Source organism: Lepisma saccharinum, chromosome 17 (assembly GCF_977018435.1).
Source record: "Lepisma saccharinum chromosome 17, izLepSacc3.1, whole genome shotgun sequence".
In the NCBI taxonomy this organism is placed as follows: Eukaryota; Metazoa; Arthropoda; class Insecta; order Zygentoma; family Lepismatidae; genus Lepisma; species Lepisma saccharinum.
This window is the reverse complement of record NC_139245.1, coordinates 9,528,664-9,552,708: the sequence shown is the minus strand read 5'-3', so window position 1 is coordinate 9,552,708 and position 24,045 is coordinate 9,528,664. Positions and strand designations below refer to the sequence as shown.

At 41.0% G+C, this 24,045-nt stretch overlaps 1 protein-coding gene across 1 annotated transcript in view; it reads left to right on the top strand.

Moving 5' to 3' along the window:
* LOC146001516 (uncharacterized) overlaps nucleotides 1-24,045 on the top strand; it is a 179,375-nt gene that overhangs the window by 95,004 nt on the left and 60,326 nt on the right. Inside the window, exon 2 of the mRNA XM_083138911.1 lies at nucleotides 5,320-7,532. Coding sequence (XP_082995037.1) covers nucleotides 5,409-7,508 — 2,100 coding nt within the window. The 5' untranslated portion in view covers nucleotides 5,320-5,408 and the 3' untranslated portion in view covers nucleotides 7,509-7,532. The remainder of the gene's footprint in view (nucleotides 1-5,319; nucleotides 7,533-24,045) is intronic.

Here is a 24,045-nt window from a genome sequence, read left to right as displayed (position 1 = left end):
ATCTCTCTCTCTCTCTCTCTCTCTCTTGCTTTTATTTGTGTTTTTGACTCCCTGAGGAAATTTTCCACGCGGCACCAAGGAGTTTCTTTTCCTTATATTCAAGAAAGTGCTCCTTTTGTAACTGTTAAAGTTGATGTTTCGTAAAGTACCTAAACAGAAGGATCCTGCGGCCGATCAACCTGATCGAGGTTTTTCAGGCGAATGGCCTCCCCGATGGTCTCCACGTTGTAATCAAAAGGTCCCGGGATCGACACCCGGTGGAAACATAGTTGTTCGTATTCCACTTTAAACTGTAGGCCCAGTCCCGATTAGCCTTAATGTGCATAACGTGGACTCAAAACACCAAATGGAATCAACCTCAGGCGAATGCTGGAGTCTTGCTCGTAACAACGCCACGGCGGTTTCCTTCCATACCTCAACCCTTTCGTTCTATAGTTTCTTTTCATCTCCGTGCTAGCGGTAAATCTGTAAAAGAGGGTAGGGGTGTTCTATGGACATATAATAATATCCAGATGCTTCCAGACTTTCCTTTTTCTTTTTTTTAATTCCTCATACTGGACAACTCTGTCACAGGTACCAACCAACCCGTCTGAGGGTTTTCAGTGTCTGGGAATACTAGCGTTAAAACTGTCAACCAACATCACACGACCTACGCGAGGTGTAAGGGTTGACCTTCCACGTAGGCGCCCAAAAGTCAACCTCACTTCCACGTAGTACACCCTGGACTGCATTTTGCAGACGAACGAGGCTCTGGCGACTGGCCCCGTGGCCAGTATAATTTTGTGTTGTCCTGTGTTTTGTCCTTGTGTGTGCTGAGTGCCTCTTTACAGCCTCAGCTTTTAATCGAAGTCGGAATATTTTACCTCTTTACAGACTCAGCTTTTAATCGAAGTCAGAATATTTTACCTCATAACAGCCTCAGCTTTTAATCGAAGTCAGAATATTTTACCTCTTTACAGCCTCAGCTTTTAATCGAAGTCAGAATATTTTACCTCATAACAGCCTCAGCTTTTAATCGAAGTCAGAATATTTTACCTCATAACAGCCTCAGCTTTTAATCGAAGTCAGAATATTTTACCTCTTTAGAGCCTCAGCTTTTAATCGAAGTCGGAATATTTTACCTCTTTAGAGCCTCAGCTTTTAATCGAAGTCAGAATATTTTACCTCTTTACAGCCTCAGTTTTTAATCGAAGTCAGAATATTTTACCTCTTTACAGCCTCAGCTTTTACCCGAAGTCAGAATATTTTACCTCTTTACAGCCTCAGCTTTTAATCGAAGTCAGAATATTTTACCTCTTTACAGCCTCAGCTTTTAATCGAAGTCGGAACATTTTAATATTTTAGTTACAACACGACTTTACAGATATTTTATTTATGGTAAGGGGCTGGACCCCGTATAAAGTCACGGGTGCAAAATAGCCTAAGTGCTGACGCACCCTAAAATTTTACATTCAAATTCACACGAGCTACAGATATATCAAAGTGAAGTAAGTTCTACTTTAAGGATAGCATTTGGTGAACCGAAAGGCCCTGTCAACACAAAGTTAGTGCAAATATACTGCACCAAAATTCTGTAATATTGTCAGACTTGTTCTTGTAATCTTGACGCTAGAAATCGAAACCTGCATTAACCTACCTAGTTATTTCTCTTTCAGTTCTGGTGAAGACGAACACATGAAATTGATGATGCAACAAACACAATGATGCCTAAAGCAGGACTACCACGTTGTTGTAGATCATATCTGCACCTAGTCGATTGATTGATCGAATAGGTTATTTTACGTTCCTTTTCTTCTACCTTTGGCTAATCGTGACGACGGGGATGAGTGATGATATGATGAAATTGATGGACACTCACAAGGGACACCCATGCCCAGGCTGGGATTCGAACCCTGGACCTCTGGCATCGTAGCTCGCTGTGCTAACCACTCCGCCACCATGTGCACTTAATTTGGTCAAGTATAGCAGAGGGAATATTTAGCAATATAGTTGTCTTGTTTGTAAATCATTCCCAGCTGAACAAAATGTCAAAAATTTATTATCTGCGTCAACGTGAGGGGGTAAATCCATGTGAAAGTACAGCTGAATCTCAATTTTTAAAATTAAATTAAATGCTATAACTTTATTCTATCTTGTGAGTCAGCAATCTAAAATTGTCACTTGGATAGAAATTCAAGTATTATACATAATTGTTAGAAGGAGATGGTAATTTACGTATTGTTCGTCTATATTAACATCTTGATTTGCTTTTGTATTGTGTCCCACCCGTGACACAAAAACAATTAATTTCTCCTTTAACTGTTTCATTTCCCCTTCAACTCCAGTAGAATATTCAAAGGTCAGTTACCTTCTCTTTTTGTCTTAAATAAACTATTTATCATAATTTGAAAATTCACAGAATTTAAAATAAGTTTCTTATTAAGTAAAGAGGCAGTGTTTATCTGTCCCACCTCTGGCACAAAATTATTCACTTGTAGCTATAAATCTGGGAAAGTATTTTAAGGGTATTTAGTATGTTTAACCAACAGTGTTAACTTTCATGATTCATTGCACAGAAACTGAAAGAAAAATGTTGCTTAACTATCTCCATGGAAACCATATACATTGGTATTTGGAGGGTTCAGTACAGTTCATATTAAAAAAAAATATATAATTACAAAATTTCTATAATTTACAATCTAGATATTCACTAACGCTATAATATTTCTTATTAACTAATAGTTTCTTTAATTTATTTTGAAACTGGTCATACTTTCTGCTTTTAAATCATTTGGTAAATGGTTGAATATTTTAATTGCCATCTGTTGGGGTCCTTCTTGAACTAATGTTAGCCTGGTGAAGTAAGACTTTAAGAGCTGTTTATTTCGGGTGTTATATGTGTGTTCTATTGAACTTCGCTGCGCAATATTTTTTCTCGCATATAATGACATTTCATATATGTACAGAGAAGGGAGGGTTAATATTTTAAATTTCTTAAACAACGTTTTGCACCATTCCCTAGGCTTTATACCTGCTATAATCCTAATGGCTTGCTTTTGTTTTCTAAATGCTTCTAAACTTGCCGGTGAGTTCCCCCAAAATTCTATTGCATAATTTATTAGTGAATGAAACAATGTATAATATACCTGAATTAGTGAATTTGTTTGAAGTGTCAGTTTTAATAACCTCAGTGCAAATATTTTGGAATTCAGTTTTTTAACAAGTATTTTTACGTGGTTTGACCAATTTAGATTTTCATTTATAGTAACTCCTAAAAATTTTGTTTCTCTAACTAATATTACTGGAAGAGGGCTGGCTATTCTTTAGTACATCTTTAATTTTATTGTTTTGTTTAGTGTGAAATAGCACGTAATTTGTTTTCTGTTCATTCAATAGTAATTTATTACTGTCAAACCAAGATTTCATTACTTCCATTGTTTTTTCAATGTTGGCTTCTAACTCGTTCACATCATTTCCCTTTATTATTGCGCTAGTCACTTTAAAATCAAAAATGTAGTCTGGGTGTCCCACCCATGACAATCTTTGAAATTGGCGTTTCAAACATGACTATAAAACGAAGCGATTGCCGCAGATGGAGGACCATCCATCTCTCTGGCATGACAATAAAGTTTCCCTTCTGATCGGCAGTTTCTGATGCTGAATACAATCGGGCCGTCGCCTTCGAGGGGACTTTCTCGACTCTGCATGCTTTCCTCAAGTTTGGTCTCACGATCATTCGCAGACCAGATGCCCTAATTGAGCCCAATTCTTCCCACAACAAAGAGCGCCACAGATCGCATACCATCCTGTCCCGCCGAAGGGAGAAAGTCGTAGCATTTGGTAGGCAGATAGCACACATTCAATCGCGGGGATGATGCAAGGTAACGCGTGGAGGAATGTAACGTTGGGATAATGCAAATTATAGTGTTACGCGTGATACTAACCTTTGCTCACAGTGGCGCGTGATGTGAGAAATTGAGAGTGGGAATATCACTCTACTTGTATCGGCATGACTTTGTACTCAGGTGATTCGCGGAGTGACTTTGGACATTGCAAAATGATTTGCAAGTTCTCAGGGAATGAGAACTGTGATTTCATTGCAGAGTGTAAGAAGGTGTCGTTGGGTTTGTGTGCGGAGAATTGAGACGCTTGTTGAGCTTTTTATCTTCTGCGTATCTTTTGCTAGCTACTCCATGAATAACAAGTAGACAGAAATGTCATGTTTTGAAGAGAAGAGAGCTTTAAAAATGGTTTTACTTTTTGATTCATCCTTGTATTACAGCTTTTAATAATTTTGCACATGACAAATAAGTAAACAATGTCATTTAATATTAAGGCAAATTGTTCTTTACAAACGAGAAAATTGTCACTTTAATAATACTTGATATGTACAAAGGTCATCCCGAAATTAATGCCTCCTCCGCTGTAAAAAATGTATGTGGAACAATTAGAAAGTTTGTGTGAAAATAGATACACATGTTGGGTACCTTTTAAGGCTATTCAAAATACTGTCCTTTGTTTTCGATACATTTCTGTCACCGTTCAACCCATTGCCGAAATCCGCTGTGGGAACAAAGTCTGAGGTTGTTTTTTTGAAACGTGCATTCACAGTGAATTTAATGTCTTCCGCGTCCTGGAAATGCTGTCTACGAGGTTTGTTTCTGAGAGGGGAAACTAAGTCAGTACTGTAAGGGGATTAGGGCATTACTGACCACCACATTTTGTCATTGGACTGACGTTTCCATTGACACATGGGGACGGGCATTATCGTGGTGCAAGACAACACTGTACAGTGGAATGTGCTTTCATTTTCGTCCAATACCTTCTTCCCTCACCTTTTTAAAAGCCTGCACATAGCGAGCACTGTTCAATGTTGCACCACGTTCCAAGAAGTCCGTACAGATGACACCCTCTCTGTCCAGAACATCGTCCTCTTTCTCGCTTTTCATCCTTCACTGTGGTTGCCACCTCAATGGTTATCTCCTCTCGTAACTTCTTCATCCATCTTCTAGCATTGCTAATGTCAATTGCGTCCTCTCCATATGACGCCTGCAGCCTGCTACGGATCTCCGGTGCCCAACAAACCTCTATTTGCATGAACTCAATCACGGCTCTTTGTTTTTCTCTGCTATTTATGTTCTTTATTTGATAAACTGTAAATTAAAAATTGTGTGCATTAGTAACATATCGTATTTTATGTGTGTGAAGATTCATTGCGATCCGATAACAATATCAGGAGTTATTGAGGTGGAGGCATTAATTTCGGGATGACCTTTGTACTTAGTAACGAGTTTCTTCACTTGTGAATGAATGTAATCTGATTCTTCCGTGTTTTTACAGGAAACGATGACGGAAGCGGCGCAGGGATTCCACTCAGCGCCGTTGCGTCGCAGCCCCAAATTACTGGACTGAGAATTCCGAAAGCAAAGATGGCTGCCACGGATGGGCAAATCCTCCTTGCGGCGGCGCGGTGGGGCGACGAGGGACACTACCTGAGGGAATTCGTCGCCAAGAACCAGCTGCCGCAGATCGTGAAGATCATCAAGGGCCAGTACATGAATCTTGGTGTCCCCACGTTACCCAACCCCTCCCTACACTCCACAGTTCTCCTCGTCTCCGCTGGCTGGAGACTGAAGATCGTCGCGCAGTCCGTCAAGTTCAAGGAAGGTCGCCGAGTGATTCCGGTCGGTCCAAAGTTCTCGATCCCTGACTCTTACGGCGGGTTCTTCGAGATCCTCAGCGAAGACGGCCGACCCGTGAGGTGCATCGAGAGCGTGGCCGAGCTAGCTCGGAGGTTTCCAGATTCGTGTCTCGTCCGCGATAACATCCGAGCTTACGTATCGCGGTCCGAGGACATTAACGGCATAACCGAGAAATCGAGGACTGTGCCTGCCGGAGAAACTCTGGTTTTGGTGGGTGAGGTCATAGGTTCGAAGGGAAAGGGACAGAATAGGTTTCTGAGGTGCTTTGACAGTAAAGGGGAGAACGTGTACCTGCCCTACGATCAGAGAGGTCGCTTCAGTGCAATCGCCAAGGAAGATAACATCAGCGGGGTGCACTCGGTGAAGAATCTTCTGATCAAGAGGATGCCGCTCATGGTGAGGTTGGTTCACGGTACTCCCCCGCTTGGTATCAAGAACCCAAGTCACTTTATACCAGAGCTAAGACTCTACGCAACTTTTGAAGAGGAGCACATGTTCGCACTGCCTCTGCAGAAAGACTCGACCATCATGTCGGTGCCTATGTCTGCGCCGCTGAAGCTTCAGAAGGCCAAGAACGAGGAGCAGCTGAAGTCGATGAAGGAGTTCCTCAGACTGACCGAGAAGAGCGGGCGCCTAATGGCGGACGTCGTGGATCGCATCCAGGTGTTCGACGCGACGTTGAGCAAGGAGATGCGATTCGGAGATAAGCAGTGGAAGGCGCATCCGAAGGCGTACTTCCTCAGGAGGAGCGTTTCGACGGACTCGGCTCACCATTCCCACAGGCATCACCACCGGACGGGGAAGTCGGCGCCACCGAGTCCCCCGGTGCAGGACGAGAACGAAAATCCTGCGATGGACGACTACGACGAGATAGACCAGATCTACGACTACGTCCGCGGATTCGCGCCTCTGCCGAAGACCATCAAGCCGCCGTTCGTCAAGGCGGAGGACAACAACTCCCCCGCGTCTTCCCCGACGTCGACGCCGAGCCACGTGGAGGTTCCGGTGATCGACAAGCTTCCGCCGGACGACAGTCCGAAGCCGGAACCGCCTCCCATAGAGACGATACCCACGAAAAGGCTCCAGCAAACCCCGCCGGAAGTCGCCACCTCGCCGGTACCAGAAGGTGTGACTGTGTTAGTCAACAGAAGCTCCAGCAAGACTGATCTCAAGGAGAAGAGGCGGGAGAGGAGCGGCGAGAAGCGAACGCGGAAGGCGTCGCTGGGAACGAGTAGTGTTGCCATAGGGACCGCGACTGAAAAGTCTCCGGGTCTCAAGCTTTACATCAAGAGTGCCAACCACAGGAACGCCCAGAAGGCAAGGATCTTCAGGCACAAGAGTTCGTCTCCCCTGAAGGAAACTCCTCCGTTGCGGGTCTCCACGACAACGGTGATGGCTCAGCAGATGTCTCCTGTAACGGTGAAGTCAATGAGTCCCTCTCCCCTGTTCAACATCCGCTACAAGTCCCTCACGAATCTCGCCATGGACTTCGACACCCTCGATTCCAGCAACTCCGGAGGCAGAACTTCCGGCGACTCCGCAGGGTCGGCAGCGAAGCTTCCGGAGAAGAGATCTCGGAGGCTGAGCAGGCCCCGGTCTCTCACGAACCTGGTCTGGGAGATCAGAGGAAATTCTCCCACTCCCCCGAGCACGCCAAATCCCATAGTTAGTTCCGACCCGAACCCAACTCGGCACCCTTTGATACTTTCGCCGCCGCCTGATTTGGAGCGACAAGTGAAGCTGGAACCAAGAGTGTATCGGAAAAATTCCAAGGACAGTAAAATGGGATCAGCGGTTCAAAAGCGAATCGGCACACTCTACCTGTAATGTTCCTCCAGGCGAAGAAATAAGGTAAGGTAATATTTTCTTAAATTGAATTCTGCTGCGTAGTTTGAATTAGTATATTGTGTTAGAGAGCTGCTTTGGTTAGATATTTCTTTGGGTTATTGAAAACTGTACCCTCATATTAAAGGGTAAAATTAGTTGTGATGGCAAGAGGAAACTAATTCCCTATAAAAACTACTGAATCTCTCGAGTGCTGTTTCAGTAATAGTTTCCTGGACTCAAACGATCCATAATCAGTCCTACCTTGCTGATTACCCGGCATTGCCCGGGTATTTATTTATCCCAATCTTGTACAGGAAAATAATGAATTCTAACTATAGTGTAAAATGTAACTAATTTTAAATGTGATCGTCAATGTCACCAATTAGCTTAGCGACTCCGAAAATTATGGATTCGACACTAATCTAGGTCATTTGTGGCATTTTATTTCTCACCCCCTCTCACCCCCCATACCGATAGGTGATGAACTTGGAGTTGAACCGCATTGGGAGTGTCACGAAAACTATTCCATTCGCAACACAGCCTAAATGTTAGACAACCCGTGAAACACTACCGTTGTGCAGAATTTAATATCGGTGGTTCTCGATTATTTTTATATGTCACCCCTTCCCACCCCCACCCTTAGGGGTGTCTTACCCCCACAGTATTTCTTTCCAGGTTGCAAGTGATACGCGTACCTAGTTTGGTTGAAAACGCTCCAGGCGTTCGAGAGTTATGCCGGAACAAACAAATATACACACCGACACACACACACACATACATCCATTTTTGTATATATAGATGTACACTCACCGGCTATAAAAATGGAGCCCTAGATCCTGAAATATTCGCTTCCTGCCAGGCGTTAGTGTGTTGCCTAAGTCTACGGCCATTGAAATTTTGCTATTAAACCCATTTATCGCCTTAGAGTTAGGCAACACACATAACGCCTGGCAGGAAGCGAATATTTCAGGATCCAGGGCTCCATTTTTATAGCCGGTGACTTTACGTTCAAGTGTTAGAAACCTGTCTACTATCTGTCGCCGAAATATATTATAATCCTCTTGTACGTGCGGTTTCTATTAATTCATAAGACATGATGACGATTTAGAAATCATTGAAGTGTTATTATCCCTGGAATAATCCCATACAGGGCTACCAATACACAGAAAGAAACGTTACTGAGTTCCTGAATCACCATCTTGATGTTGTCCGATACGCTAAGGCTACCAGACGTTCCCATTTCTTGTCAAGCCTTTCTTCTTTAATTTTCTAGTGTTTACCCAGTCATAATAAACATACAAACGCACATTTTCCATAAAACATTGTTGAACATCTTGTTCCATTACATATTGTGCTTAATAACATTTGTTTATTTTGATTAATTAATAACATGTATCATTTATGTGTATGCGCATTGCGACATAAGAATAGAGTAGAAAACGTCCCGGTTTCACGTTCTGAAAACATGGCAGCTTTACCGATACCTTATGATTACTTCGTGGGCAACAATGATCCGTGGATCGTACAATACGTTATTCTAGACTTCCTGGGCATTGTTGAATCCACCCACATTCGTCTGGGGGTGGGGAGGGGGTGCATGGGCACCAAATAATATTAATAAAAACAATACTAATATTATTAAATTGCCACTTACTTCTGATATGTAATTAAATTAAGTGCAAATTTCAATAAGATTGCTCAAGCACGTCACCACAATTCCACAACAAACTGTTGACTGACTAAACGTTAAAATAGCTGCAAGTAGTTGGAATTCGTTACACTAGAAGCTACACCAGTCCTGCCTCTCCGTGTAAAGTCGAATTACTTTCGGAACATCTCCAGCGGACTGCGCGAGTCTGTCTAGCGAGCCTAGTGGGCGTGTAGAACCTGAGGAAGGAGCTTAGCGATAGGTTCTGGGTTGAGATGACGTCAGCAGCTCGTTTGGTCAATTGGCTGCTTCGAGAGTTGTGACTCGTTCCGAAGCTTCAAATGCAAAACTGCCAAAGATGTTACGGAAATAATCTCCCTCTACGATGTTGAGTTTCAATGACACGATAATTTCAACTCGTTCATTATTTTGACTTTTAATTATAAAGAGGACTGAATCAGTGCTTATTACGAAAAATGCTGAAAAAGTTCGTTTTACAATAAAGTGAATGGAATTATGGCAAAGTGAAGTACGTGGTTGCCAAATCTCTTGCAAATTTTCGTGGGAGGGGAACTTTTCCATTTCCGGAGGGGATTCCCCAGGACAACCTTCGGAATTCGTCACTGAGTAGAAATAGGAATGGGAGAGGGATGGACTCTGTTAAATTCCATATTTTGTGGAAACCAAGTGAAATCAATGGTCTCTTTGTACAGTGAAGTTTTCGTTGTTAAAATACCATACCATACATATGGCAAGTTGCATACCCCGTATTCAAGGCATTCAGATTTCCACGGGGTTGAATGGGCTGTCTGTTGTTGGAAACAAGATATGCAGAACTATCGGAGAGTTTAATAGACCCAGGTGGATTACACAGCAGCCTGTCCTTCACAATCGACATCTGACGTCTACAGCCCTTCGAGACCAGCTGGACTTGAAGACATGTTTTCGCTTACGCAATCGTCATCACCATATTAACAGCTGGTTGATACACTTTCATAAGCAGTTCGGATCGACACGCACCGTTTCCGTGGTGACCCACATTTCTTTTGGAGTGAAAACTGACATAACTAACCGATTGGTGATATTTGATCGTAGAAATTTTAAACTCTCCCGAGGAATCTGCATAAAGGTGATGACCCTCTTTAGCCAAAGAAAGGAACTCTTGTATTGCTACGACCTCTGTCTAGGACTGCAGATGTCCAGGTACGGCCACATTTCGCTATGGTCAGTCTTTTGTCGCTTCGGAGCAGCTGCTAACTTATTCTTCTTCATCTTGCAGATGTTAACTAACCCGTACGTACCGTTAGTTCTTGTGAATATTCATACGCCCTTTTTAAACTGCGTCATTGACGATTTGAAATATAAACCCTAGGTGCATATAACAGCATATCTGTAACACCGTTGCTTTACATCGCGAACTTCATCCTTGAATCACGATTTCGTTTCCGAACAAAATGACAAATATAGACATAGAAAAGCCAATGGTTTGTAATGATAAATCTTTATTATGAAAAAAGCTATATGGATCAGAATTGTGGTGGTGGCCACGCAGGCAGGAGGAAAATTAGTTTTATTTTCACGTAGTTTATTCTCACTTGGCGAGTTTGTTATTTGTCATCGGTCACGTTACATATAATAATGAAAGTGTATGAAGACGTAGGCAGAATGAGAATTTACAAGATCGTGTAATTGTTAAGGAATAGTGTCTATTGAATTGAAAAGGTTGGCAAGTAATTTCGTTCATCACAGATAATTTGCACACAAAGAGGATTATTAAAGAAACCTCGACAACAGCGGGAAAGTTATTAAAGGTTCCTTATAACTTTGGAACTTGAAATGATGTCTGGATCAGACTCATCGAGACTGGACCTACAGTTTAACGTGGGATCCGAACCATTGTGTGCCTTGTGTATCGAACCCAGGAATTCTTGATTACAAGGAGCCGGATTCTGTGGTCGAGTGGTTAGCACATCTCGCTGCGACGCCAAGGGTCCCGGGTTCGAATCCCGCTCGGGCTTGGTTGTTTGTGAATGTCCATTCATCAATTTCATCACTCATCCCCATCTTCGCAAATTATCCAAGAGGCACAAAACGCGAAGTAAACTAAATCAATTGATTACAAGGCGACGACAATACTACTACGCCATTGGGGGCAGTACACGTACTTATGATTGATTGACTTGGTTTATTTTATTTACCTTTTCTACCACCTTTGGCTAATTGAGAAGATGAGAATGAATGATGAAGGGACACTCACAAAGAACACCCAGAACCCAGGCCTGAATTTGAACCCGGGAACCCTGGCGGAAGTTATGAGAACTTGTAACTGTCATTAAGTAAATTCCCTGATATGACACCTTTTTTTCATTTAAATAATTATAATAATTGTCGACATTAGTTTGAATAAACGCGTATAAGAGTTACTGCCGTGACAGTATTAACATATTGATTCTACGATGCACATTGATATGAGAATTGTCCTGCCCAACAATTTGATGTTTATAACAATAAGAACAATGGAAGAGGAAGTGAATCTTCACGTGATAGTCGATATTGTTAGTGTCTTTGTTGAAGTTTTACCAACAAGAGACCATAGGTCAGATGTTTATTTTTCACGAAAAAAATATTTTTGTGTGTGGTGAAGTGAATGAATTGCATTCAGATACAAAAGTACATGTCGACCGGAAACACGGCATTGCTCTTTCCGGAACTCGAGACATGCTGCGGCTTCTCCTGAATCGTCACGTGCTGTGAACGCTCTGTCGCCCGCCCATGGTTCCATATGTTGGACTCGGCTCCCCATTCATGTTGCATTATGAACAGGATTTCCTGAAATTATGAAAGCACCACACACAGAGGGGGAGAAGGGAACATTACAATCCCACCCACCTATGCCTCTGTGTAGTATATGTTCTGGGAAATCTCTTCCACGTAGAATGCAAGGGAAAGTTCATTCTTGCAGGTAAACGAGGCTCTGGCGCCTGAACCCATATCCAGGAGGGTTTCTGTTCTGTCAGTGTGGTGTTGGTTGTCCGTTCAATAGTTCCATCTAATTGTCGTGATTAGCCAAAAGTTTCAGAAAGGTGACGTAAAGTACACAACAACAATAATACGCACACAACTATTCACAATGTAATTTTGGTGGTTAAAGGGGTGGCACTTTCGCAAGACACCCAAATGTGAACCTCACTTCCACGTAGTACACCATGGACTGCATTTTGCAGACTAACGAAGCTCTGGCGTATGGACCGATGGCCAGCATAATCCTCTACAGGAGTTTGTTGTCCATGATTGTCCCTTCATCTCTTTGTTATCACCATTTATCCTCATGAAAGGGGCCTCTCCGATATCGGAATGGACAAGGCTGTTAGCTTGTAGTCAAGAAATCCCGGGTACAATTCCCGCTGGAGACATTGCATAGTGGTTCGGATCCCACTGTAGGCACAGTCTGGTTAGCCTATTGTACTGAATCTGAGCCTAAAGCGGATTTTTTGACATTTTTTCGGAAGCTTGGTATGCATATATTATTTCCTCTTTCCCTTCTATATTCTGTGATTTCTGATTTGTTGTTTCAAGTCCACTTTATGCACAGAAAGGCTAATCGGGACTGGGCCTACTGTTTAAAGTGGAATCCGAACCACTATGTGCCTCCACCGGGTATCGGGACCCCTTGATTAAAAGGGGACGACGCTACCACTGCGCGAACGGGGAGGCCTTTCCATATTGACTTGCTGTACAGTCACGAACATTTCTGGATTGTAACAACCATATTGACTTGCACTGGGCACGTTACAATCCGGAAGTGACCCTGACTGTACAGTGAATCGATAATTCCAGTTTGTCAAGCTCTTTTTTAGTATCACCTCATGCCTTGATAGACCCACAGTTTTACAAATTGTACCCTCAACTCGAATCGAACCCGGGACTCCCATGCTTATCGATTGAGGCTGCGAATGTTGCCCTAAGAAGCCATTACAGTCACTCTCGGGCAGAGGAACGAACGGTTGGCCACTTCCGATTCCTGAAGTTCGGCTCCTTCAGTCTGTCCGTGAGCGGCAACTGAACAAAGGTCAATGCATGATGGTTATCACGTGCATGTACCGTTACCTGCGTTCGCCGGATCTTCCCATGCTAAATCAACAATGAGGCGTTGTTGCTTTGTTTCCGCATTCGTGCGCCGGAAGTGACGTCAGGATTGTTATTTTTTTTCACTTGCGGCACGCAACCCTTAACAGCAGCTGCCGGAAAGCATTGTTGTCGATTAGGGGGCTCTTTACTTTGGGATGGCGCTTGAACACGAAATGATCAACACATGAAATTGTTTCGCCATTATTTATTAAAGAATCGTTGTTTTTATTTTCCAATACAGATATCATTAGTATGTGGCAATAAGGAACGAGGCTTTTTCAACAATAATGTGATATTTTACATTAGGAACTACTATACAGTGGTGGCCATTGACATGTCCTTCCCGGACGTATGAACAGACTGTTGAAGTACACCATCCGGCCTGACAGATGTTAATCTTGTTGCTGGAAGTTACGAGATTAATGGAAGTGCATGAGAGAAAGATTGTGCTGTTACTGTGATTTCTTTTTGTGAGTTTCGTTATGATGTACAACTTTGGTTCTTTTTAAATTTCATAATCAAGATAAATAGATTCTGAATTCATATGTTAAAACGTAAGTTCTGTGTTTTTGTTTCTATGTACTGCAAATCTTAATGTTTTCCCTTGCCCTGGGAGGTATCACGCGTATACCAATATACAATCTCATGTTGCTCATTCTCAAGTTGTATTGAGATGAAGATATTCTTATGGCTATTAATATCCTACAGTTGAACCTGGCACCACCGTGTCACCATTAGGGAGGCGTGGGGCAATTGTACCCCACTTTTTGATCTTGCCCCTCTGGTTTTTGGCACTTTGTCCCCCTCCCCCAGTTTTGGAACCCAATCGCCGCCACTGCTACTACATATTTTAAAAAAATAATAATACAAATATGTCGTACACTATTTTGACCGTGAATGCACAAGTGTTGTCTTCCTTTAGTCTGTTTGTAATTAGTCATATTGGTGTGCAGGCCGGGATTCTTGTATATGTGAAACCCGTTACTGTTAATACCAGGAGCGTATATTTCAGGCCAGCTAGGCTATCTGCGAAGCCTGAAGCCTAGAAAGTAAAATACTGAAGAAAAATCTATTAGAAACTGTGTGAATTACGCTGATTTGAAAAAGAAGATAATGGCGATTCTGAAGTTGGCAACCTGAATTTTTATGAGTTGGCAACCTGAATTTTTGTGAGTTGGCAACCTGAATTTTTGTGAGTTGGCAACCTGAATTTTTGTGAGTTGGCAACCTGAATTTTTGTGAGTTGGCAACCTGAATTTTTGTGAGTTGGCAACCTGAATTTTTATGAGTTGGCAACCTGAATTCTTAGGAGTTGGCAACCTGAATTCTTAGGAGTTGGCAACCTGAATTCTTAGGAGTTGGCAACCTGAATTCTTAGGAGTTGGCAACCTGAATTCTTAGGAGTTGGCAACCTGACTAGCGTTGGAATGGCAACGTGGCTTCCTTGAAGACGTCAAGAATGAGTCTAGCCTTCTCCCTTCCACCATAGCCTAGGACCAGGTGTCATAGTGAGATAGCCCATGTCTTAGACTAAGCATACGCCACTGGTTCACACACGCATCTCGTATAAATGTGTGTGTATGTCTTCCCCCTCTTCCTCTCTATGCACCTATATGTAATTTTAATTGTAACAATTAGTTCAGGTTATGTCAGGTATTTCATTATTGCTAATACTTTTGCCGCATTTCAAATATATTTTGTTTCATTTTGTGATCCTTTTCAAATAATTTTGTCCTGATAATTCTCATGGAAAATGTGCTTGGTCGTCTGTAGATGGTGCATTAAGGTGGTGTGAGTAATTGCAGTTCATGCAGGCTAGAAATGCAAATCAGAAATCCAGGGCCCCATCTGTAGGCCTGAATTTGAACCTGGGACCCTTGACGTCGTAGCGCGCTATGCTAACCATTCGGCCACGGAGATCGGCGAGCGAACATGTTCTGTATGTATAGAAGAATATTCGTACAAAAGTTGCGATTCCCATTTGATACAATTCTACCAACGACAGAGCTCCTGAATCATGTTCAACATAGTTTGGTCGCTTTCCAATGTTTCCCCTGTTCCAAAAAAAAGTGATATCCTTAGGCTGCTGATTCAGTCGCCTTCGATTTCAAGTTTAGCAACAAGTTACATGCTACATCCATTCAATTGGCGAGGAACCAACACGGTGCACATTTATCTTAAAACTAATGATCTTCCAGTGGAGATTTGCTTCTTGGTTCCATGCCAACTCCCATTCAGATTGAAAAGACTCGGAAAAGAATGTTGGAAGTCGTGTTCCATTAACAGCAAGTCCTTTAGGTCAAGTAAAGTGATTTCAACTCGTACAAAACTTTCCTATAATATTCCTGCAACTGCCACTTGAAGCACCTTTTTCACTTTTTTAGCAGAATCAATCCCACGCCTGGATACAATAAGTTGCGGAAGAGCATTATTGGACCATATGCACACTGTTAATAACAAAATCTTACTTCTGCACATTATGAAGTTTTATCATGGTAGGTTTAAGATTCGTCATGTTGACAGATTTCGTACCGAAGTATCGGCTGCAACTTTACACCAGTCAACATGGTGAGGAAATTGTTGACTTGCCACCCTTCTCAACCGCGCATTATATTTCAAAGGGTATATTGGCATTTCTAGCACTTCTGTTGTGAGCTTAGATCTGTAAGCTTCAGAAACGTAGTCAACACAGTTTTGAAAATGTCACAAAATGAACAAAAACTCGACACTTTGAACTGAATGTTCACGAAAAACTCAATATGCTGACCAAGTCAGTAATTTATTTTATTATAAAACATAAACTAAACGTAACGTTTCAACCTTCTAGCAAGGTTTTCTTCAGACTCTATTTATTTTATTATAAAACATAAACTAACGTAACGTTTAGTTTATGTTTTATAATAAAATAAATTACTGCCTTGGTCAGCATATTGAGTTTTTCATATCATGGAAACAAGGCTTAATGGTGTTATGAATGTTCACGTTCTGCATGTCGAGGTCGGCGTATAAAACACAGTCGAGGCTCAGATTGCACCAGCCGTTAGTTGCATTGGATTATATTACAAACACAAGCACCGTAATTGACCTAAGCACGGTCATCTCTGGTATAATTAAATAATTGGGAGTATCAAACCCAATTTCACGGCGAGGAATTATGGAATACCCACTGATCAATTAGCATGTAACACTATTTACTGTAATAAGCTTGCCATTCTTGTTAGAAAAGATTGTTGCTCAGTGGCGGCGATTGTGTTCCAAAACCGGGGGAGGCAAGATGCCAAAACTGGGAGGGCAAAGACAGAATATTTCCCTTTGTAGATAAGGTTTAGCATAGTGCGGGGGCAAAAGTGTCGAAAAGTGGATGGCAACTGCTTCCCCCCCCCCAATCTCGCCGCCACTGATGTTGCTACCTTATGCAAATCACGTTAGCACTATTCTTTTCAAAATTATGCGTTTGTTTTAAGTTACCTATGTCCTTTATATACAGTATGTAACATTGTTATTCGTACACATAGAATTTCCGAGGAAAAAATGTCATATCTACTAGCAAATATAATCATATTCATATGTACCTGGAAATTAATGTTAATGAAGGTTTCACCAACAAATGTCAATAAAAATGTATGTTCAAAGTGTATAAACAGAGCATATAATTTGTGTGAAAAGAGAAAAACACGCTGTTTCATGCAACATTCTTATTCGTACAGGCAAGAGTTTCAATCTTCCTCGCATACAGCGCCACCGCTATTCGGGCGATTTCGTGCAGTTTGCAACTTCGTAACAAGTTTGAACATGCAGGCGCGCTCTCCGTCAAGCGGAATGCTGGCATAGGTATTGTTGTAGGCTTATCGTATATCTATCAGCGTGTTCGAAATGGGCAAGGTGAAGGAATGTAGTTCCGATCTGAAGGATGTTATTATAAATTTGGCCCTTAGAGGTTATTTGTTAAGAAAAATTGGACAAACAGTCAATAAATCACACTCCACAGTACGATACATATTAAACAAATGTAGAGAGGAAGGTTCAACACAGAATGTGCCGAGAAAACCAAAAGAGAGACGGTTGAATAAACATGATGGATGTTTTATTTTAAAGAGTGCAAGAAAATCCCCGACTAAGTGTTCCTCAGTTACGACCGTTAGTAGAAAATGTTGCTGGCAAGATGATGTCCGATCAAACTGTCCGACGTGCCTTGTGGAAGCATGGATATCATGGCAGAATACCACGAAAGAGGTCGTATTTAAATAAGGTGAATCGCAGGAATAGACTTTCATTCGCGAAAGAGCACATCCACAAGGACCAGGAATTTTGGGATAGTGTCATATAGTCAGACGAGTCCACGATTAATATATAAGGGTCAGATGGGATAAATAGGGTCTGGAGAAAATCAAATAAAGACAATGATCACATTAACACAGTTCCAACAGTTAAACACGGTGGTGGGTCATTAATAATTTGGGGCTGTATGTCGTCAAAAGGTGTTGATACCATCCAGTTTATTGATTGTATCATGGATGCATATGTCTATTTGGACATATTGAAGAACAATGTAAAGCAGAGTGCCCAAAAAATGGACATGCCGCCTATCTACAGATTCCAACAAGACAATGACATTAAGCATAAGGCGCGACTTAACATGAACTGGCTAATATGGAATGTGGCCAAACTTCTACAAACACCAGCTCAAAATCCAGACTTAAATCCCATTGAGCATTTATGGGCAATTTTGAAGAGGCCAGTCCATAAAACAGGCGTCAAGTCCAAATACAAGAGTTGAAAACTGTTGTGCAAGCCGAGTGGAATAAAATAAACTCTGAAACATGTCGGAAACTGGTTAATTCTATGAAGAACAAGTGTCAAGCAGTAATTAAAGCCAAAGGATACGCATCAAAGTACTAGAACTGTCAGTCAATTTGGTCTGAATATACTTTTTTTTCTTTTATATTATTAAGTGTACGAATAGAAAAGTTGTACAAAAAATGGCATGATTCTCTTTCAGTTTCATTTAATTTATTATTGTCATTGGTTATACAGAATTCGGGTAAGATTTTATGTTCCTAATTATATTAGTTATTGAATTGTAAAGAAACAACTTCAAAAGAGTGTATTTCCTTTCAGATATTAAAGCATTGTCTTTGAAAATCCGTGTGTACGAATAACAATGTTACATACTGTATCCGTGTAGCGGTTGTGGGTTTAAATCGCTTGTGAAACGTGGATATTTCATTGTGCTTGTCACATGTTTCGCAAATAAGATAGTGGTGCCAGAAGAGCTACGTTTAATAATTACTAATCAAATCAGCGCGTTTCGTAAGTTCTTATTTAATTAGACTTGAGAACGAGGCCAATGTAGAGATGAAAGCGAGAAATTTGAATTCTGGATTGTCTTTCATACCATGACAAATTTTGTGTGCGTTTCGATTTATTCAGTGATTTAATTTAATTTTACTTCGCTTGTCTGCGATGTTTGGGTAATCGTGAAGATGAGGATGAATGAGATGAGATTGATGAAGGGACAATCACATCACACAAGCCCCACAAAGACTGAGTCCAGACGCTGCAGTCCAGGGTGTACTAAGTTCGATACCCGCTGGAGGCACATAGTGGTTCGGATCCTACTTTAAACTGTAGGTCCAGTCCCAATTAGCCTTACTGTGCATAAAGTGGACTTAAAACAGGAATTCAACCACCCAGGATGTACTAAGTTTTTGTATGTGTGAATAATATTAACTGAGTTAAAATTAACTCATGCATGACTACTGTTTCCAGTGAGTTATCATTCATTCTAATCATCTTGTACCAAAGGCTGCTCTCGCCACTGAAGGTTGTGGGTTTAGTGTCCCTGCCTGTTTTATTGTGTTCTTTCAAGTAAACATTCGTATCGGCACGATCAAACTGAGGATTAACGAAAGCTATGAATAACAAAATACAAACAATAAGAATCTGTTTTAGAGTGCAGAAACATGCAATCAGCTCAAGATATTCCTTTTGCGTGCAACGTGAAACCAGACTTTCACTGGGAGCATGCGCAGGGTTTTGCCCTCAACAGTACGAGAGACGTGTATGCAGATGAGTAACCCGAAAGCATGTTTTTGTCTGTGTCTGCCATTTAACCCGATTCGTTGTTGTTTTTCTTTTCTTTTAATGGATCGGCAACACAGCACATGCAAGCCGCAATGGTACTCTAGGAGCAGAGGGAAGAAACTGGTCCAAGTAAATTGCTGTATAAATGCAATGGGACGGTGACTTGGGGCAACGTTCAAAGACCTTATCCAAAGCAGCTTGTTTTGCATCTGTTTGGTAAACCGTGGAAACGCTTTGTTTTGTGTTTCGGCCGAGTAAGTAGTCAATGCCATTACGGCAGAATTTTGATGAGACTCGCATATATACAGGGAGGTTATTTCAGTCGTTCACCGCCAGCGTGTCGGCCGTTCGGCGGACTCTTCATGCAACAGGTCCCGGCAAATTGCATTACAGGAAGTCCGTAACAGAAACCGCTTGTTTTCTAATGTTTCCACTTTTCACAATTACAGTTACAATTACAATTGAAATAAGCACGTAACTTGTCGCAAGGATTGCAGGAAAAGGTACCCTCTCAATTACAAATATTTCTGGCACCTTATTTCTGACATCTAATCTTAGATTAGTCATCGCTACTTTATTCTCAGTTGTCGCGACAGCGCCTGCAGCTTATCGGGGGTTGGGTGAGTTGTCAGCCGCGAGAGGGCGCTTCATACTGCACGTGTCGGCAGTGATGCCAACCGTAGGGACATGTCCCTACGCATAGGGACTTTTCACTAAATTTCGCCCGCGTAGGAACGTAGGGACAGATTTTGCCAAATGAGGGAAAACGTAGGTACTTTTTTCAATCTTGGTAAATTACATTTTATGAATTAGTTTATCTGGATACTTTAGCGAGGAGGAGAAAAAAGAACTAACAAATCTCCATCAGAATTTTGGAACATGTTATCGGTTACCAAAAACTTTCAAGGCAAGTTCCTTTTTGAAAACATTTCCACTCTCGCGAAAATAGTGCTAACATTGCCGCATTCTAACGCGGAAACGGAAAGAATATTTTCAATGTTAAGTGATACAAAAACAAAAAAGGGAAATAAAATGGGACGAAAATTGTTAAAGAATGCAGGAAATACAGCATCACCAACCAACATCTATCTCTTCACAGCAGAAGCATGTATGACTTCAAATAACATAATCAACAGTAAACGACTCAACGTTATTCATTAGGGGTGTGCTGGATTCTTTACTTTAAAAAGTCGTTAATTCTCGACGTTTTCTGCCTTGTAAGTTTCTGGAACTTATCGAAAGTTGTAAGTTTTTATTCTAGAAATGCAAAAACAATCACTTAAAGTGAAAATGACTTGTAAAATTCGAGATTTCCAGTGCTTCGGGAAATTTCGAACATTTCCCGTCCAGAAAATTTTCCGACTTGGTCGGGAAATTGCAAATTTTTCAGTCCCGAATGTCGGGATTTAAAAAAATTACCGTCCCGATCCCGTCCCGACCCAAAAAATTCTGTCCAGCACACCCCTATTATTCATTAAGGGAAGAATTTACAATACCGGACCCTTCTGTAATTTCTATCTACGTCTTATACTCACGAAATAATTATTCGTGATTATTTATCTCAAGTTAACATGTTGGGGTGAGGGGGAAAAAATGTTCATTAACGTGTAGAAGTTGTAAAATAAGCTTTTCAATTCTCGCAATGATTCTCCGTATACAAGTATGGTAGCCATATTTGTTGATATGAACAAATTAAAATTAGTTACGCTGTCTACAGCGTTGCCACACTGTTGATTTCATACTTGGAGAGCATGGATCGTGTAAGAATGGTGGAAGAGAACAGTAAAAAAGTTGTTAATGTTGTACAGATTGTTAGGTGGAGTGTGCAGGAGGATGGCTTTGGGCTAATTAATAAACTTATGGATTTCAGTATATTGCCCAAAGAACGTGCTTACATGTGACAGCGACAATCACGATGTAGAAGAACTGATTTGATTACAGGTAAATTTGGCAACAGTACATCAATCATAAAATTGCAGGATACGAAAATAGCGTCTTCGATGATGAACGTTTGCCGTTAAAGTGTTACGAAAATAATATTTTTTATCGGTTCGTAATCACAATTACCGCAAAACCATTCAGGAATAGCCCCACTGACCATTCTCGGTAAGTTTAGGTTAAGTTAGGTTAGGCAAACATAGTTAAAATTTGGGCTCGAAAAAAACATGCACGGGTAGCCCAACAAACCATTGACGGATAGCCCCACGAACCATTCAGGTACGGTTAGGTTAGGTTAGGATAGGCAAACATAGTTAAAATTTGGGGTCGTAGTAATATCAGGAATGTATATTTCGTTTTTTAAGTATTGGAAACACAAAATCTTCCGGTAAATAATAAGCAATCGTGCCGATCGCGGACCACTCAATGTCACTTATTTTGCAATTTCTACACGTGACCCCCCAAATTTTAACTTCAAATTCGTGATTAGGAGGCCTCAATTAGTGAGTGTGCGAAATATTACAAAAAATCGGGGAGAGGTCCTGTATTGTAAATTCGCTCCTTCATTAATTGTGGAAGCACCGAGCAGAAAGATTTGGTAAGTAAATGTGTATATTTTATCTTCTGTTTTGCATGCTAATGAGTTTTTTTTTTTTTTTTAGTCGTTTTACTTGGCGTAGGGACATTTGGTCAGTTGTAGGAAGATTTTGACTACGTCTGTAGGGACATTGCCGAAAAATAGTTAGCAACACTGTCGGCTACCAGACGTCAGTGTACGTTCATGTTCACTTCTGTTCATTTATCAGTACGCGTGTTGCTTATACTGTGTTATTGTAATGTGCTTACTCGTGGCCAGTGCTTTATTGTGTGTTAATTGTTATTCATTCATTACTTACGTCGTTAAACAAATATAGTCTTGAACAGAGAGTTTTTATGTACGATAATTACGTGAAAACGAATTCTTGCAGAAAAGTGGTCAGGGAATTACGATAGACAGGATCTCTTGAACCTAAGAAACGTGTTGTATTGCTGTTGAAGGAGGTCATTTTCAACATCTCTTATAACACAGGAGGTTAGTGATCATCATTATTATTACTTTTAAATATAATTTTACGCTTTCGGTTTGCTTTATGCGCCGGGATGCTGTCTTCCATTTCTGTTAACTGACGATAAAGTAGCGATGACTAATCTAAGATTAGATGTCAGAAATAAGGTGCCAGAAATATTTGTATTTGGGAGGACACCTTTTCCAGCATCCTTGCGACAAGGTACGTGCTTATTTCAATTGTAATTGTAACTGTAATTGTGAAAAGTGGAAACATTACAAAACAAGCGGTTTCTGTTACGGACTTCCTGAACGCAATTTGCCGGGACCTGTTGCATGAAGAGCCCGCCGAACGGCCGACACGCTGGCGGTGAACGACTGAAATAACCTCCCTGTAGTAAGGAACCAACCTACGATGGACTCCCCAGTAATGTAGATATAAAAATATATAACCAGTGTTCGGAACTTTGCTTCTTAAAAGTAACCGTGTTACAGTTAGTTGGTTCGAAAATTAACTCAGTTACAGTTAGTTTGAGTTACTTTTAAAGTTACTTTCTGCTGGAAATGTTCTTGTAAAAAAAATACACACAATGATTTGTCATTAATTGAAATCAACTTTCAGCTGTCTTATTTATGTTTCTGGTACATAATATAAAGTCTTCATATATTTATATTATTTCAACACATAAAATATGGAGCAAGGAGTTAGCGTTGTATGAATGATTATTAATTTTATCTTACTCTCTCTCTCTATATGCGTGTTAAACATTTTATCTTAGTAAACAATGACTTCTTTCTAGCAAATAACAAATTGCAGTAAAGCCTGCATGTTCTACATTATAGCATACAACGATGCTTAGGTTCTTTGCCGCAATATCACTAAAATCCTTTCACTTTAGCATCCAGAGAAGACACATGGTTGGAAACTGAGTTGCTACGTTACAAATTTTAAAGTTAGTAATTTAAGTGTCGTAAAGCAACTCCAAAAGTAAGTGTTCCAGTTACTTACTTCTAACGGTAACTATTTGACTTCGAATTCCTAAACAGTAACTCTTACTTGTAACTGCGTTGCAAGTAACTAGTTAACTTCCAATCGTCGTAAATAGCAATAAGTCTACATCTACGCATAGGCAATGTAGATTGTGCAATGTACAGGTTGTCCGGGCTAGAGGTATACAAAAATACACACATATATTTTAGCATGTGTAAAGTTTATTAACTTCCTTGTCCTGGTTATGTATAAAGTAACTCAAAAGGTTTTTATGTACGTTGGTACATCTCAATGTTAGCACAATTTGTAGCTTGACACATATCCAAACGAGTACTGAAGCTCGTGCCAAGTGTTGACCAGCATTTGAGGCGTTATTAGTGCAACGATACGCTGTCTCAATTCACCAGGTGAACTTTCCATTATGCACAACATCTTTAATGAAGCCCCATGCAAAAAAGTGTAATGGTTCAAATCTGGGGATCTCTGTGGCCAGGCAATTTCTGCGCATGCGTAGACTCAACAGCACGATTGATCGTCCAAGTGGACTACTGAAATCTTGGATCGATGGTCAATCGACTGAGCTTCACTATGAGACAATACAAAGAGCAGTTTTCGCATTATAAGCAGTTATTTTTGTATACCTCTAGCCCGGACACCCTGTATTTAGCATGGCTGTATTGCACCCGACTCGGAGATACTACAG